The 16,172-nt window shown below is 42.4% G+C and overlaps 2 protein-coding genes across 3 annotated transcripts; one reads left to right on the plus strand and one right to left on the minus strand.

Annotated features, from left to right (window-relative positions):
• The first annotated feature begins 2,849 nt into the window (after positions 1-2,849).
• On the plus strand, positions 2,850-10,074 carry MCTS1 (MCTS1 re-initiation and release factor). The gene is made up of 6 exons (XM_042028389.1): positions 2,850-2,985; positions 3,585-3,737; positions 4,450-4,547; positions 5,614-5,747; positions 6,790-6,857; positions 8,991-10,074. Exons 1-6 carry the CDS (start codon positions 2,975-2,977, stop codon positions 9,070-9,072), a joined length of 546 nt encoding a protein of 181 aa, XP_041884323.1. The 5' UTR covers positions 2,850-2,974; the 3' UTR covers positions 9,073-10,074.
• A 1,639-nt stretch (positions 10,075-11,713) lies between these two features.
• Positions 11,714-13,622, minus strand: C1GALT1C1 (C1GALT1 specific chaperone 1). 2 transcript variants are annotated; one of them, XM_042028372.1, is made up of 2 exons: positions 13,543-13,622; positions 11,714-13,099 (listed from the first exon to the last, which is right to left on the minus strand). In XM_042028372.1, exon 2 carries the CDS (start codon positions 13,092-13,094, stop codon positions 12,138-12,140), a length of 957 nt encoding a protein of 318 aa, XP_041884306.1. In that variant the 5' UTR covers positions 13,095-13,099; positions 13,543-13,622; the 3' UTR covers positions 11,714-12,137. The 2 variants fall into 2 exon arrangements, with proteins under 2 accessions (XP_041884306.1, XP_041884311.1); XM_042028377.1 differs by lacking the exon at positions 13,543-13,622 and adding an exon at positions 13,218-13,500.
• Positions 13,623-16,172: the final 2,550 nt, after the last annotated feature.

Here is a 16,172-nt window from a genome sequence, read left to right on the forward strand (position 1 = left end):
GCGTCAGCTTTTTGATATGATTTTAACACATACGGACTTGCACTGGGCTACAGTCTATGGTTTGCTTTTGGTTTTTTTTGTTTTTTTTTTTTAACTTCAGGAAGCAAGAACAGAAGTCGGAGGCCTTTAGAGTCTCTTTTTTGATGTTGGTGGATCTGTTACCAAAGAGACTGTAAACTCCCCAGGAATGTTAGGATTCAAACACTGTTGAGAAATGGCTGTGGAAAAAGTAACAAACCAAGTGATGAGGTTTTGTTCCAGGAGGTTCTCCATGGTCTTCAGCCAAGAGTGCACACCTGGCTGCCTGACAGCAGAGCTCCTCAGGGGAAGTCTAGTGGCACTTGTATGTTTGATAGGAAAAGACAGACTAACTTGTCTTGACAGAAACTGTGGTACATAGAGATAGGAATGTAATGTTACTGAGGCTCTTCTGGAGAATGTTTTGTGACTGAGTCATCATGATACAACTCCTGAGGCCTGGAACATCGTGCTTGTGATGTGTAGAGAAGTACTTTTTCCAGTTTAAAATAAACCCCAGAAAAACAAATCTTCAGTCTGTTTTTGACTGGCTTTAGAACAGGTTGTATGGTTCCCAAGGCTACTAAATTACATTCCAAGTCAGACGTAACAGAAATAAACAGGTTTGCTAAGGAAATAAAACTTACATGAGTAGGCTGTAAAGTTTTCCTCTGTTCCCAGTAACTGTCATGTTCACTTAAGCCAAATTAGATAAGAGGTATAGAGATGTAAGAGATGCCAAATTTCTACACATTCTTGGTTCATTGAAAGGATTTGATTTATAAAAAAGACATGAGTAAGTGTCCCCTTTCCTGAAGTTGCTGTCTGTGCAATCATTCAGGGGTAGAACAGTCAATGACTTTGTCCCATCAGTTAGAATATTCAGCTTTTGGATATGAGAGAGCAGGTGGAAACAAGGTGAAGTTCTGGGGATCCGGGAAGAAGCCAGGTGTGATGGATTTTCGCCTTTTTCTACGGAAGCTTACGGGGCGTGAAACCCTAAGTCCTATTTAGCATGTGGCCCTGAGAGGTGGTTTCTGTCAGGGCTGTAGAGGTTGTAATGGCAGTTGCTGGATGTGCCTCTTGCTTTGTCAGTCTTGTCCAGGTACTATGCTTTTAAATTTTTGGTACTTGAAAGTGACCCTGCAACCAGAGCAAGTGTCTCCAGCTTTTTGATGGTGAGGCTGAACAGTAACACAAAGCTGTGTTAACAAAGTCCAGCCTAGGTCCTTGGAGCCTCTGTACAAGCATGTTTAGATTGGCTCAGCAGTTAACTGGCCCTGAAGTCTGCAGCTACCCCAGCAAAAACCATTTGGAAGAGAAGATGGAGAAGTTGAGATGAGACTCAAGGTTAGCTCAGCCCTGAAGGGAACCAGTGGTCCAACTGCTTTAAGCTAGTAGAGGTAAAGAGGTAAGATGTTCCTTGTGGCAAAGGCAATTTTTGAAAATTCAGGCCTAATCTTGCTGTTTTAGGCAGGCATGAAACCAGTGGCTCAGGTGGCTTCAGTGAGATGTGCTGTCTTTCTCAAGAAGTGTAGAAGTTTACCTTGTGTTTCTATCATTTGAGGTAGAATATGATGAATTTTTCATTACAGTGTTTAAAAACATGGTTGTTTGCATGGTGAAGTATTATTTGATGAAAGTTTTTCTGAGGAGCACCAGAATGTATGGAATACTTTGTCAGTGTGATAAACTCCCATTCTCACTTTCTAATCTGGGTATGAGCAGTGTCACTGTGTTTCAGTTAAAATTGATTTCTTGATTATAACTCAGTATTTTTAGTGATGCTACAAAGTAGGTGAAGGTGGTGTGCATGAGTGAAATGCTTGACTATTTATGTAATGCCAGTGTTCATTCCTATCCTTTAAAAAAGTCATTAGTGTGTATTAGTACAGTTCCTGACACTGTACTGGACTATTTGAATGATACCATGTATAAAGCTTGATTTTATTTTGTTTGACTGATGTAACTTTTAAGTATTAGGTTTTAAGTATTTGTTATAGTATCAAAGGTGATTAAATTGTTTTGTATGGAAAAAAAGAACTTCGTTGTTAGCATAATGATAACCTGGTCTTTTATGTCCTCTTCTCCCTCCCCCTTATGCCAGTGGTAGCGTTTCCATGACTCTAAAAAGAAACTGGGTGGTCACCTGTATGGCTGTTTATATAGCAGCTACCAGCCTACAGAACAAACACAGGTCTACTTCTCAAAGAGTGAAAAAGCAGTGTGGTAAATTCTGTCTGCCTACGGTTTTCTATTCACAATTGCTACAGCCATCACCAAGCAAAACCTAATTTGATTCTAATAAACACTATGGATGGTCCTCTCCACCAGAATCCATCTCTCTGCCTGGCAGCCGAGATCTTCTCTGCAAGCCAGGCTTCTTCTTCTCCCTTCCCACCTTGAAGGATGTGGCACTGTCACTTGGGACTGATTCCCTGGCCGGCTCCAGTATCTGCTGTTTGACAAGAATCCCATTTTTCCCCCCCCCAGAATGCTATTGACAGGATCTTGTGTCCTGCGCTGAAGCTGGTGCGAGGATAGCTTCTGCTCTGCTAGTTTGAAGATGTTTGTGTTTTTTCCTGTTAAACGTATTTTGTGTTTAAATGATGACAGTAGCTATTACCACTTTGCTCTTCTTACTTTACCGAAAAGCGATATATTGCCTGGGAAAACAGTGCCGTGGCACCTGGTTGTTGTGAAAGCCTATTAACGCCGCTGTTGTGTACGGAGCAGCGGGTGGGCAGGAGAGGACGCCAAAGCTACTGGCACAGGCACCGCCTTGCCGCACGGTGTGCTGCCGGGTGGCCCCGCCCGTTCCGCGGTGATGGAACGGCGCTTCCGGCGGGCGCGGAGGGAGGGACGGCCCGGCCGGAGCCGCGTGTGAGCAGCGCCGAGGCTGTGGGTGCCCGCCCGCCGGCCCTGGCCCGCCGGCCCGGCGCTCCCCGCACGCAGGATGTTCAAGAAGTGAGTGTGGCCGGGCTGGGGGTGGTGGGAGGCGCGGGGAAAGGGAAGGGGCCGGGCGGGCCCGGCGCCCCCTCAGCCCCGGGCTCGGCGCTGCGCTGGCGGGAGCGGCACCGCGGCAGCGCCGCCCGCAGCCCTCGGCTTTGCCTTGGGCACTCGCTCGTTAAGCGGAGCTGAGTCATTAACTTGCCCGAACTTCGGGTGGTAGAAAGCGCCGTTCGTACTTACGTGGTGGAGGTGAAGGATTCGCATCGGAACAGGACTGTGGGTGTTTGTGTTACCAGCAAAGTAGTCTTGGCGCTCAGTGAAATAGCGTTATGTGCCGGGGCTTATCTGTAAGACTAAACACGTGTTTTGTGGCCATACAAAAAGTTTAAGGATGAAGACAGGCTACTAAGGGGGGACCCCCTGCCTTCCCCCACCCCAGTGTTCCCAGGGGACAAATTTAAGCCTCATGAAATCCTGCATTTGAAAGTTGGACAGTCGGTCTGCTGTTAAACTTTTATAGTGAATTTATAAGCATTTCTGAAGACAGCTGCTGAGAAATCCATATTTTGTGCATCAAATTGTGCATTTCTAAAATACTGTCGCTGCCTTGACAGATTTGATGAAAAGGAGAATGTATCAAACTGCATTCAGCTGAAGACTTCAGTTATTAAAGGTATCAAGAATCAACTGATAGACCAATTTCCTGTTATTGAACCATGGCTAAACCAAATCATGCCAAAGAAAGACCCAGTCAAAATAGTAAGATGGTAAGTATCTTTTCTCTTAAATTTTGCTTTCAAGGTGCTAGGATTGCTTCCTTTGTGCATTTACTTTGTACAGTAGATAAACCTACCACTTTTGAAAGGCATCTGTCATTTCTTAATAGCTGATAGTCCATGTTATGGCCAAACTAGAAAGTTGGCATGTGCTCATTGTGCTTTAAAGGCGCGTGCTAGTAGGATGCATGAGGAACTTAAAAATGCTGCCTAGTAGTTAATGTGCAGTGTATTCAGGGTCTCTCCAAGGATCAGCCTGTTGTTGAAGGGAAGCATTCAGCTTCATGGACATGGAAGCTCACAATTGTTTCGATTCCCGTCAGTAACATTTTGTATTGGTTTTGGGCTTCCATACATTATCTTGAGTATCTTCTCTTTTTCTAAATAGAGGGTAGTACATTTTTGCTGAGTTCTTCTCCTCATTCACTCTTTGTATTGCATTCAAAAAGCAACACTGAAGAAATGCAGTTTGTGTATTTTGTCTGTTGGTTTCTTTTTTATCAAAGGGGAAAGAAGTGAACAGGAGAACACTGCTGAAGAACAACTCATACAAAAAGATAATATTTTTAGTTTTAAATTTTGTTGCTAATTGACTTTTTATTCTCAGGTGCTAAGACAGACTAGACTCCATAAAGTAAAATATTGTATTTAAATTATAGAAGGGTTAAGTAGCTCTTGCAATTTTTTTTTTTTAATCTTGCAGTCATGAACATATAGAAATTCTCACTGTGAATGGGGAGTTGCTGTTCTTCAGGCAAAGAGAAGGGATTTTTTACCCGACGCTAAGGTTGCTTCACAAATGTAAGTTTCCTGAGGGTGGTAGTGCTGAGAAGGGTGACAGTGTGATTCCACAGGATGTCTGTAGAACTAAATGAAAAAGAGCTTCCATTGCATGTATTCTATGCATATGTATATTCCAGAATAGGTCTTAAAGATACAGCATACTTTGTTAACTGGAATTTATTAATTTTCTATTTCACATGTCTGTGTGAACTGTGTCCATTCTATATGTTAAGCAATCTGAACTTGGATAAGTAAGAATGAAACTGTGCAAAGCTCTTTAAAAAAATCTTGAGAGGTTCCCCTAGGACAGAGATACAAATTTGCTATTGTTGGTCCCTATCTTTTTTCTTTCAAGTCTCGTTGTTATATGAATACTTGTAAGTTCTTACTAGAAAAATACTCCGTCTTCCTGAGTTTAATGATGTAATGTATATCTGTCTCCTGTAGGAACTTATGCTGCATGCTTTTTACTTTTTACAATTTGCTCTTGCATTTTTTTTCTTGCTGTTCTGCTTGATTGTGTCACTCTGTTTTGGATCCCAAAAAACATTATTCAGTCAGATCTCAGTGTTGGAAATACTTCAAGAGGGTGTCTGCACTTGAAGGATGGCTTGGAGAGCTGACAGCTTTCATGAATTTTGTCCGTGTTTGCCTTTTTTGTTCTGTTAATGTTAAACTGTTTTTCCTTCATTTGGAGTAATTTGTAAGAGTACATGGAGTTTGAAGGGATTTAAGACCCCTTGGTTTTACAATCGCTTGGGTGGTTGTTTTCCCTAGGGGAAAATTGTTGCTCAGTCTATGGGTCTTTGAGTGTGCAGGAGTCATTGCCTGAAGTGCTGGATTACCTTTGGTTCTCAAATAAAAGATGTAGTCTGGGAGGACGGTACCTGTGTCCTTTTGGGTCAGTATTTGTGTCCTTTTGGGGTGGTACCGCCCAGCAGGAACTCTGGTAATTGTTTCTCAAACTTCCTACCCTTGCAGCACACTCTATATCTTATTGCCCCGTTTAAACTGACTTGATAATGAGCTATTCATGTTGTCATGGTGCTGTATTAATTGCAATGCTGTATCTTTCCCCTCCTAGACCCATTTATTCTCCCGCATCAGCAGGTTGATAAAGGTGCCATTAAATTTGTCCTGAGTGGAGCTAATATAATGTGCCCTGGCCTGACGTCTCCTGGAGCAAAGCTTTACCCTGCTGCTGTTGACACTGTCGTTGTATCCTTCTTAACTATGAATTATTGCTTACTGTGAGATGAGTTAAATTTCCGTTCTTGTGTTCTCAGTTGATCATTATCTGTATTACTTTGGATTTTAATTGGATTTCATGAAATGACTAGTAATCAGAAAGGAGCTGCAGAGGTTTAGATATTGCTTGGCAAGGTTAAAATTGTTCATATTTTTTCACTTACTGTATGTTCCAAACCAAGTAACTATTCCTGCTGTACTGTTGGGTGGGCTGCTGTTCCATTAATCTCATTGGTAAGTGGAGCTCCTTAGTGATTTTATGCAGAGTGGTAAAAGTAGATGAGGTGCAGTGTAATTTGTCCCCTGCCTCCTTAGTCAATCTTGTATTCCCTTTAGTTAAAGAAGAATTCTCCCCTGTTCCTAGGGAATTAGGGAAGATGCTTAGGATCAGCTTTACAGCAGTAAGGGCTTGCTCTATGTGTCTAACAAGTTAGCATATGTAAAATGAGGAATGTTTGATAATTCACTCATTATATTACTGAGAAAAGAACTCTGAACAAATACGGCATTTATAACACCAAGCTGTGCTAATTTTGTTGTTAGTTAGATGCTATCGGAAAAGATCAGCAGTTAACATCATGTTTTGCTAAGCTCTGAAAAGGACACATCTGATTTCAGTACTTGTGGTTTTTAAATTGGTGTCTCAGTTCTTCTGTGCCTTGGAATCTAAAATGGCCCCACAAACATGTGCTGTTTTGTTCCAGAAAGGGAGAGACTGTCATCTCTGTGTTAGGCACAAAGGAAGAAATGGAGTGTAGCACTGGGAGATTTTTTTCTGTAATTGCTGTTCCAAGTTCATAAATACATGCTTTGTTCTACACACTGTGATTCAATTGTTAAATTCAGTGCATTGTTTTGCTTATCTTTAAGAGCTGGAGCTCTAGAATTACTAAAAGGTTAAAAGTTCAACACTGGCTTTTCAAAGTGTTTTTGGAAGTAATTTCTTCATATTGCTTTTACTCTTCTGAAATAGTTCAAAAAGAAATCTGTTTTCCTTAGCAGTAATTTGTAGGCAATAATGGCAGAGGGAAAACAACATGCATTATGTGTGGGAGTAATGAAGATGTCAGCTGAGGACATGTAAGTGTTTTAAATATTGAAGTATAGCCTGTCCCATGTTATTATTCTTATGTTAGTTTGAAGTATAAGCACCACTGTCAAGGTTACTGCATTGCTGTTGCAGCATGTGTTGTTCAAGCACGGAGTTTTGTAAGATTTCATTTTGTTGATGGGTATTCAGGGAAAGATGAGGCAGGGGATGTCGTCCATCTTTATTGGCATTCAAAATAGTTCTTTTCATGTGAATATGGATTTTAAGACACAAAATATTAGTACTACTACTGAATGTTAGTATTTCTAGTGCTCTGATCATACTTTCGCAAAGATCTTGTTGAACAAAAAAATAATTCTATCAAGTACTTACTACCTGGGCTAGGCAAGAGGTGTAATTTGGATTTGAGAAGATTGAAAACATTGAAGAGATTTTTGTCTGCAGAGACTCAAGTCCTGCTGGAGCTTGGTTGCCTGTCTAGTGTTTTTTTTCTCTGTGGCCTACTCTTTTTCTTCAGGGTGTACCCACATGCAGCATTCCTGCTTGATGCGCTGACTAACTTAGCTGAGTCTCTTGTGAAATTTAGAGGTTTGCTCAGGGGATAAATGGAAAACTATTTGAGAAGGCAAAGAGATACAGAAAATGGAAATGGATGTTAGTTGTTCCTGGCTTTCAGATAGTGTTAAATTACAGGTAGCTAAATCACTTTGTCATTTTAAGTTCTATTAACATCTTGCAGGATGTGAGGTGCACCCAGCAGGTTTGGGCTGTGTTGGTTCCAGCCCCATCTGTGACTTGTGGCAGTGAGGAAGCTGTTTTGCTGAAAACAAATCACTCTTTTTTGTGTGGTAAATTCTCAGCAGGATCATCTCTTGTACTGAGTGACTGCTGTCCTAAGCTGTAATAGTAGCACGAGGCAGAGGGGTGGGAATGTGTTAGAGGACAGGGATGGATTGGGACTGCAGAAACCTGGATTTGGACCTGCTGTAGCTGTTGAGGAATTATATTCCTCAGGATTCTTTGTGGTGCTTCAAAAGACTCCAAGAGTAAGTGGAAAGAAAAGCCACTTCTGTCCCTGTTCTAAGTGTGCAGTGATATGTTGTGACCATTGCAAACCATGGTTCCCTGTATTCCCAACTTCAAATCCACCAGCAGCCTTGCAGCTGAATATCCTGTTCGTGTGAGAAGCAACATGAACTGGAGAGGAAAATGAAATTATACTGCTGTCAGCAGCCTGTTAGCTGCTTTTTTGTGTGACATTGTTCCACAATTTTCTGGTTTAGCCAATGGGATTTCAATCTCTTGCCGTGATTACTACACATAATGTGTTAATATTGTGTTAGTAGCATTTTCCTTCCTGGTTACTTTTGGACAAGTTGTGTAAGTAATAGAACACTTGGTGTAAATAGAGTAAACTATATTCCCCAGGGGAATGAAACTTGTTCTCACACCAAGAAAGAGATTTGTCTTGTTTATTGTGGCAAAACTATTTTTTTTTTTTTTACTGGAAAATAACCACATACAACGCAGACACAAACCAGTAATTTTTAAAAGATGACATGGCTGAAAAGATAGTCAATACTTTAGAGGATAGCATGTCTGTAATAGGCTGCAAGTCCTTGGCACATAAATTTAGCATTTTTAATTCTTTATTAAGTAGGTAGATGACCTGCAACTAGAAATGAGGCAGCTCACCTGCATTTGATTGTATCAGTGGCACACTTGGAACCAGAACTTGTTAGATTCCACATTCCAGTTGTCTTTTACCACGTCCTGTGCTGGGAGGGGAAGGCTCACAACTGCTGTGCTACTTTGATAGAGAAATGGTAAAATTAAGAAAAGTAGCAAAGTAGCAGAAGTGTTGCAGAAGTTCAGCAGCAGTGTCTGAAGAACTGTGTCCCACAAAGAAGTAGTAAAAATACTGTGGAAAGCTGTTGAAAAAATGTGGAAGGCAAATATTGTCCTCTTATCAGTCAGTAATGTGGGCACATGTGATGACAAATACTGTTTCCTGTCCACCTGCTATGGAAGATAATGACTTTGTGGTTGATAGCTTACCCCTTCCAGTTGACAAATGTTGCAGTTTCTACTTGAAATAATATATTGTGTAGTGCTTGCCTATTTAACCTAGCTAATACTTCTGTACGTTTTTCTTCCTGCAGTGAGAAGGTCAACAAAGGGATTGGTATTGAAAATATCCACTATTTAAATGATGGCCTTTGGCATATGAAGACATACAAGTGAAACAACAGGAACTGTTACTCCAAAGGAATGCACTTAGATTAAATGTGGACTGCTTTGTAATTCCTTGTTTTTAATGTGACTGAATGTACAAATTATTTTGTTCTGTGGCTATGCTAAATAAATCAATTGAATGCAAAAGTACTGTTAGGCTACAATAGTTTTCTAGATTTCTTTTTATTACAGTTACTTTGTTTTGTCTTAAACCTGAGTTCAGTGACTGAAGATACTTCAGATACTGAAGATTCTGCATAGACCGTGAGTAGACTATTTCAAATGGAAAGGAGGAAAAAGCCAAGAAATGTTTACATTTTTATGCTCTTCCAAAAGAGTAATATAAAGTGTGTGTGAAATATAAATATGGTTTATAAAACCTCTGAAACATTTTTTCTTCTGATTGACATCTTGTTAGTCTACCTGTTTCTTGAATGTGGAGAAATCAGGTTTTTTGACATTAGTTTTTAACTTATTAACAGCATTAACTTCATTTTACTTAAGGATTTTCTCTTTTAATATGCATTTATCTGTATAGGATTGATGAACTCAGACTGATATGTGGATTAGAAATTCTTTTATGCTGACTCATATCTGAAGACTGTACATATGTTCAGATTTCTACCTGCCAACACTTTGATATTGCTCTCCTTCTAGTGGAGTTATAGCAATGGTGGGCACACTCCCAGTGAAGTGTGTGCCACCCTGGTGCCTGACGCTCTCTACTCCCTGTGTGCCGCCTTATTTTAGGAGCAGAAACAAAATCACTGTTAAATAAAGGCATCATAGCAAAACATGTTTTTCAGCGTAGCCAGGAGCAACTTTTTCAGGTGGAATTTGAAAGAGCTCTCAGCTTGTGCACACTGCCACACGTCCGCACAGCTACAGAATGGGTTCAGGAGCACTGTGTGTCTGGATAACCCAATCATTTGTTCAGCACACCCAAAGCTATGCCTATGGAAAAATGGAATAATGTAATAAATTAAAGAAACTTTTAAGGTCTACCACTCATAACTGTGTCTGGAAGCATTTATTAATATTTCAAGTCTTTATTCTAACACATGCATTTTACAACAGCAGAATGTAGCTTCGTGTGCCAGTGCCTTGTCCTGATGCTGTTCTGCAGGCTTGGTTTCCCCACCCTGGGACCTTTACAGAAGACAGTAGGCAAGGTGTTCTCCATCTAAATCTAAAGCCAAGTTAAGACATGTATTGCCTAATACATACTGATTTTAAAATTCTGTAAAATTATTTACAAGACTGTACTTCTGAAAATGACAGGGTAAATCTGAAACTATCAATGTAGGAAGACAAAATTTAAGCAGCGTTGCAGAAAAAGTTCTGATCAAACCTCACACCTTCAGAATGCTGGTGAACATTTCTGTGCATCTTAAAGATTTCATTATAAATGTACTGATTTCTAGTTAGTACTATGGGAAATCAGTTTATGCTTCAGTGTTGGGGGTTTTTTTTTGTGTAAAATGAGCTAATCTTGCATTTTGTGGTTTGCTTTTTTACCCTTCCATCTTACCTCCTCCTGCTGTCCTACAGTACCTCAAATCTGTGACAAATGAGGTTTTTTCTCATCGGAATTGTTCACTCTCATTCTTTCTCCTATGACTGCTGTTCCTGCAGGGGTGTCAGAACTGTTTTTAATAATCAGAAGCACTGAAATCAAAGTTTTTTACTTTCTTTATCTGGTTTTGTCAAAAGTTTTCCCAGCTGTATTATTCTGTAAGAAGATACAAGTCAAATCAGGCCTAATTTATATACCAGTTTAGCAAAACATCAAAAGTACAAGTTTTACCTAGGTTTTGGCAGCAATCATGTAGATGTTTGTCTTGCTGTCAGCTGAGCCCTGACTGACCAGGAGGACAAGAAGGTGCACTTGTCCCACCTTTCAGAAAACAGCTGAGCTGTGGGAGCTTGTATGGGGGTCTGAGCAGTTGTCCTACCTTTCTGGGTCAAAAATGATGCTTAAAACCCAAGATGTGGATATTCTCATCAGCTCTGAACCAGCTTCCCCCCCTGCCCCCTTGCAGATCAGGGTAGGGTGTTACGGTTGGTTAAAGGTGAGGTAACACAGTCTGCTCCCATGTTTTATGAGTATCGTACCAACAAAGCCTGTGATAGTCCTAGATGTAACAGATGGATGTACCTTAAGTCTTGAAACACCCATGTCAGGTCAGTGAATTCTAAATGGAGCAAATACTGAAGTGCTGTTTGTTTGCATATGCTGTGAGTGGATGGGAGTGTGACCCAGGAACAATTGTACTGACAACTAACCAACTTCTCCCTTGTAAACACTATTAGCACCCACTAACAGGAGTAAAAATAATACTGAACCCTTATTCTAACATGCTTATAGATGAAGTGAAATTTTAAATGAGCAATTAATCTTGTGCTAACAGACTCCCTGACCATGTTAATACCTATTCAAATACAATTTATCTTTTTCTTTTGTCTGCTTAGAAACAGTAGTCCAAAGGGCACTTGATATTACTCTGCTGCAACTTCCTAAAAGATTTCTTGTTATTGTGCTTCCTGCTCATTCCTTACTGTTAGAAGGTTGTACGTGAAGTGGCAGGTGCTGTATAAACTCAAGCTATTGTGTAGTTCACTGTAAAAGAAACAGCTTACAGTTACAGTCTTTGAGACTGAATCTGTAGTCAGTTTTATTGGTACATCTTAGAAAGATATAAAGACATTCTAGAAATGCCTGGAAGAACTGAAATAGTCAAAGTCTTGCAAAAATATATTTGTAAGATTAGACTAAAATTAATTTTGAGTTTTCATTAATAAATATTTACATGTACAAACCCCCCCTATAAACTTAATTTCCTTTTATAATAAACATTACAACTTCTTATCATTTCATTCCAGCACTGTCAAAAGCCAGAAACATTCCTCTAAAAAAGATATAGAAAAAAATTATTCTTCCACTTTTAAAATTAAGAGCTTTAGCAACCCTCCATGTGCAAAAAAACCTGTACACCAGAACCAGAATGTGTCAGTACAACTGTGTGTTGTGAGAAGAGCCAACTCCACAGTTCCAGGCCTTCCCTGAGGACACATCAGTCATTGTCCGAGCCCAGTGGGGGCAGGAAGACCAGGGCATCACTGTATGAGTGGCCGTAGGGCCTGAGCCTGTACACCCCGTACATCATCACGTGCATGTGGTTGGGGGCCAGCCCACTGAAGGTGATGGCCATGTCGGAGCAGCAGCCGTCCACCACCTGCTGTGGGTGAGTGGACATGGCCTCCTTAATGAGGGCTCCGACGGACTTAGTGTTAAAGACGTCTTTTCCTTCTGAATCTTCGGCGTTTTCGGCAAACACGCCGGTGTACTTCAGGCAGATTGCCAGCTGTTTGTCCTCTGCGAGTTTCCAAATCATACCTCCCTGCTCTGGACACTTGTCAGGGTCTTCAAGAACATGGGCGAGTCGTCTTAGTGACTCAATGCTTAAGACGATTCCTCCCTCGCCATCTACATACTCAAGGTCACCAGATTTCACAGTGTGGCCTATGTAAAAAGGCTGTGAAGGGTCTTTTTTCAGTAAGAAATACTTGAGATTTTCAATTATAGCAAATGTTGTTGGATATGCAAGGAAGAACCAGCTGAATTCATCCTTATAATGTTCGTATGTTATCTCGTAAGCTTTTCGCATCATCACCCACATATCATTTGTGTTGAGGGCTACAGAATCAAAGACTTTGACATTTTCTGAGCTGTAGAATTCAGCCTTGTCGCAGTGCTTGCTCCAGGTCTCCCTTGCTGCAGCCCAGTGCCCCAGATCTTTTGGTTTGACAAGGATGATACAATAAACGCGGATGCTTTTACTAAACTCCACACGTTCACCTTCTGAAAGGTTTAAGACATCTTCCTTGTTGGGAGCCTGGATGTGATGATGCTCGTGGTGATGTGCTTTGGTCCCGTGGCCCACCTTAATGTGTCCGAGGAGCGTAACCAACATGCAGAAGGCTCCTCCAAGCACCACCCCCTTCACGAAGGAGCTGCTTTCAGAAATCATTTTTCCTAGAGAAGAGACGCACTGTAAGAACTTAAAGGAATAAGTGCACTACCGCGGGTTCCGTATGGTTCTAATGCAGTCCTAAAATTCTAAAGCCAGATGCAGTTCCCTGATCTCCCGCACCAGGACAAGGCTGGTGAAAGCGGTGGCAACACCCAGGTTCTCGGTCGCGGCTCACGGCAACGATACGACACGAGCCTTGTGCCCCGGCCCCTCTCCGCCGCTGTGACCACACGGCCCCGGCCCCGCCGCCTCCTCGCCCGCAGCACCGAGAGGCCGCGGGACCGGCTCGGGCGCTGACGCGGCCACATCGCGGCTCGCGCGCGGCGGCGTTTCCCGGGGAGCCCTCCCGGAGCCCAGACCCCGCCTGCCCCGCTCCCCGGCGCTCGGTGCCGCCGCAGATCCCCGAGCTCCCCGAGCCGCGGAGCCCGGCGGTACCGCCGCTCACCGCAGTCACGCGCACCGCCCCTTCCTGCACCGCCGGAAGTGCCGCGCGGCCGCGCGGGCTCCGCGCGCTCGGTGGGTCGGGGGCGCCGCCTGGCGGCGAGCGCGCGGCCCCGCCACCCTCACGGCCTTGCCGGCCCCGCGGGCTCCCGTCAGGGGACCCCGGTGCCTCCGCGCCGGTCCTGAGCCGCTCTCAGAGGGCTGCGGGGATAGCCGTGGGGATGCCCTGCTGTGCCAGCGCAGTTGTCAAAGAACCTACCCAGTCTGACCGTTCACGAGACCCTTGCCAGTCATGCTGCCACCGCCAGAGACAGTCACTGCGGGGATAGAAGCCTCTTCACGGCAGCTCCAGTGACACGACGGGTCCCTCGCTTGGCTCCCCACACACCCCACTCACACAGTCAGACCAGGTTTCCTCTCCGGTTCTATCCCAGGTTTCCCATAGCTGAGTCTCAGATGTTTCGTCCCATAAAGGGATTTATTCCGGCACAGCAACACAGAAACAGCTCGAGCTAGTGCCTCCGAGGAGGCTCCCAACTAAGGAACCCCATGGCTTTTATCCCCTCACAGTGTCCCGTCCCACAAGTCTCACTCTCCCTCCTCAGTCCTCTGCTCCTGTCCCCTTCTCTTTGTCCACCCACCTCACTGGCACCCGTCTTCGTCTCCTTTGTTACCAAAAAAGGTCGGCAGTTCCCAGCTCCTGCTATTGTCTCTTGTTTCCATTCACTTGGCTTGCATCACCCATCTTTGTGCCCTTATCCCAAAGGTTGGCAGTTCAGGCCTCACCTTGGGCTCAATCTGCATCTCAACCTGTATCTTGCAAGAAAAGTTCAAGTTTTCAGCACAAACTCTGTTTTTAAATGAGAAGGTATACGAATGGGGACAGAATAGTAAAGGAAAGGCAGAACTGGCCTTAAACCGAATCTAGGATCAAATAAAATATATCCAAGTATATCGAGGGTCAAATATATATCAAGTATATCAATATCTTGAGTACATCCAGGGTCAAATCCTGGATATACTGCCATAAATTTCCTAACCAATGCAATAGACTGGGCTTGGAGCATGGTGCATTTCACTTGTTCCCCTGCCTCCCTGGCAGAGAGCACAACACACACAAAGTTAGCTAAACTAGAATAAATGAAAACCAGTATTTTCAACTAATATAACTTTTTCTTTCCTTCAGTGATAATTGTTCTCATCTCCAGATTGACAGAATCTCTTTCTACATATCACCTCTCAAGAACTTGGAGTTGACACCTAATTTGAAGGAGCATCATAGAACAACAATTTGCTCCCTTTTTCCACCTGCCTCTTGGAAAAAAAAAAAAGTTTTACATGTTTTGTCTCTTTATTAGCTGATGAAACTGTACCCTTAGGCCAACACAGTGATTAGGATAAAGTCCTATATAGGTTTTCCCTGTATTGTAAGGTATGTCCTGGTTGGATGGATTTAGCTGGTTTTATATTAGTCAATTTACAACTGAGGTGCTCTGGATTTTATGGCATCTGTCTGGGTGCCTCAGATGCCTCAGTTATTCAGTAACTTTTGGGGTTTTTTTAGGCTCCTGGCTGTACTGTAGATTTCAAGGCTCAACAATGTTATATTTGGCAAAAAGACCTGTAAGACCATTGATTGCTTAGCTCTTCTGGGCCCTGGGGAACCACTGGTTGAAGTTCAGGTAAAAATGTTACAAAATAATTACTTTGGTTGGGTCAGTGCATGTCCAAAATGGCTCCATTCAGTGGAACGAAATGCCAGTTACACACAGTGATGGAAGAGTACTGTCAGCTTGTACGGGTAGTTCTGTTGCTGCACTAGGGGAATATCATTCATCCTGTTATTTTCCCACCCGACTGCTTTAAAGGAATAAATATGTGGACAGTCAGATTGTTATTACATACCAGAGACTGGAGGTGAGTTCAAAGCTTGTTTTAGTATCTCCTGTTTGTAAAATCATTTGTGGCTTTCAGGGCTTCAGCAGTTGCTTGATCATGTACTTCAGAGAGATTTGAATGAGTTGCGACTCACTGCTTCAGCTGATGCTTCAACAAATTGTTTTCCTGCTTAACTTCTGTGAGGTTCTTTTCAGGTCTCTGACAGAATGACTAATGTAGCTACAGATCTTGACTGTTGCTTTAATGTCTTTTCAACATTGCTTTTATCCAGCAGCAGATCAATGAAGAGAAAGTCTAAGCAGTATGTAAAGCATGCTATAAACCCAGAGAGACTCTCTGGCTTCTGAAATTGTTGCTTGGTGTTAAAAGACTAAAATGGCATCGTAATGCATAAGGTCTCACAACAGTGATTGTTAAGTATTTTGTAGCTCATTTAGACACACATGTACTCATGTAAACTATCCATCTCAAATTACTACAAGAAACTGTTATTAAGATCTTCAAGGGATAACTATTTGAAGTCATTCTGCCATCACCTGGGAACTGACCAAATCTTGTAACCAAGAAAGGGCCAGCCCTAAGATGGAAGTTAAGTGAGGAAAGTCAAGGGAAATGCTCAGTCACATGGTAGGAATGAACCAGGAGAACTGACTCCTCCAAGATCACTGCAAATGGCTTTGCATTAGTTTTGTATTAAAACATGCACTCATGTATTCATATATTGCCAGATATATT

Source organism: Corvus kubaryi, unplaced genomic scaffold (genome assembly GCF_017639235.1).
Source record: "Corvus kubaryi isolate FWS band 111438036 unplaced genomic scaffold, C.kubaryi_AGA036_p1.0 130, whole genome shotgun sequence".
NCBI classification, from domain to species: Eukaryota; Metazoa; Chordata; class Aves; order Passeriformes; family Corvidae; genus Corvus; species Corvus kubaryi.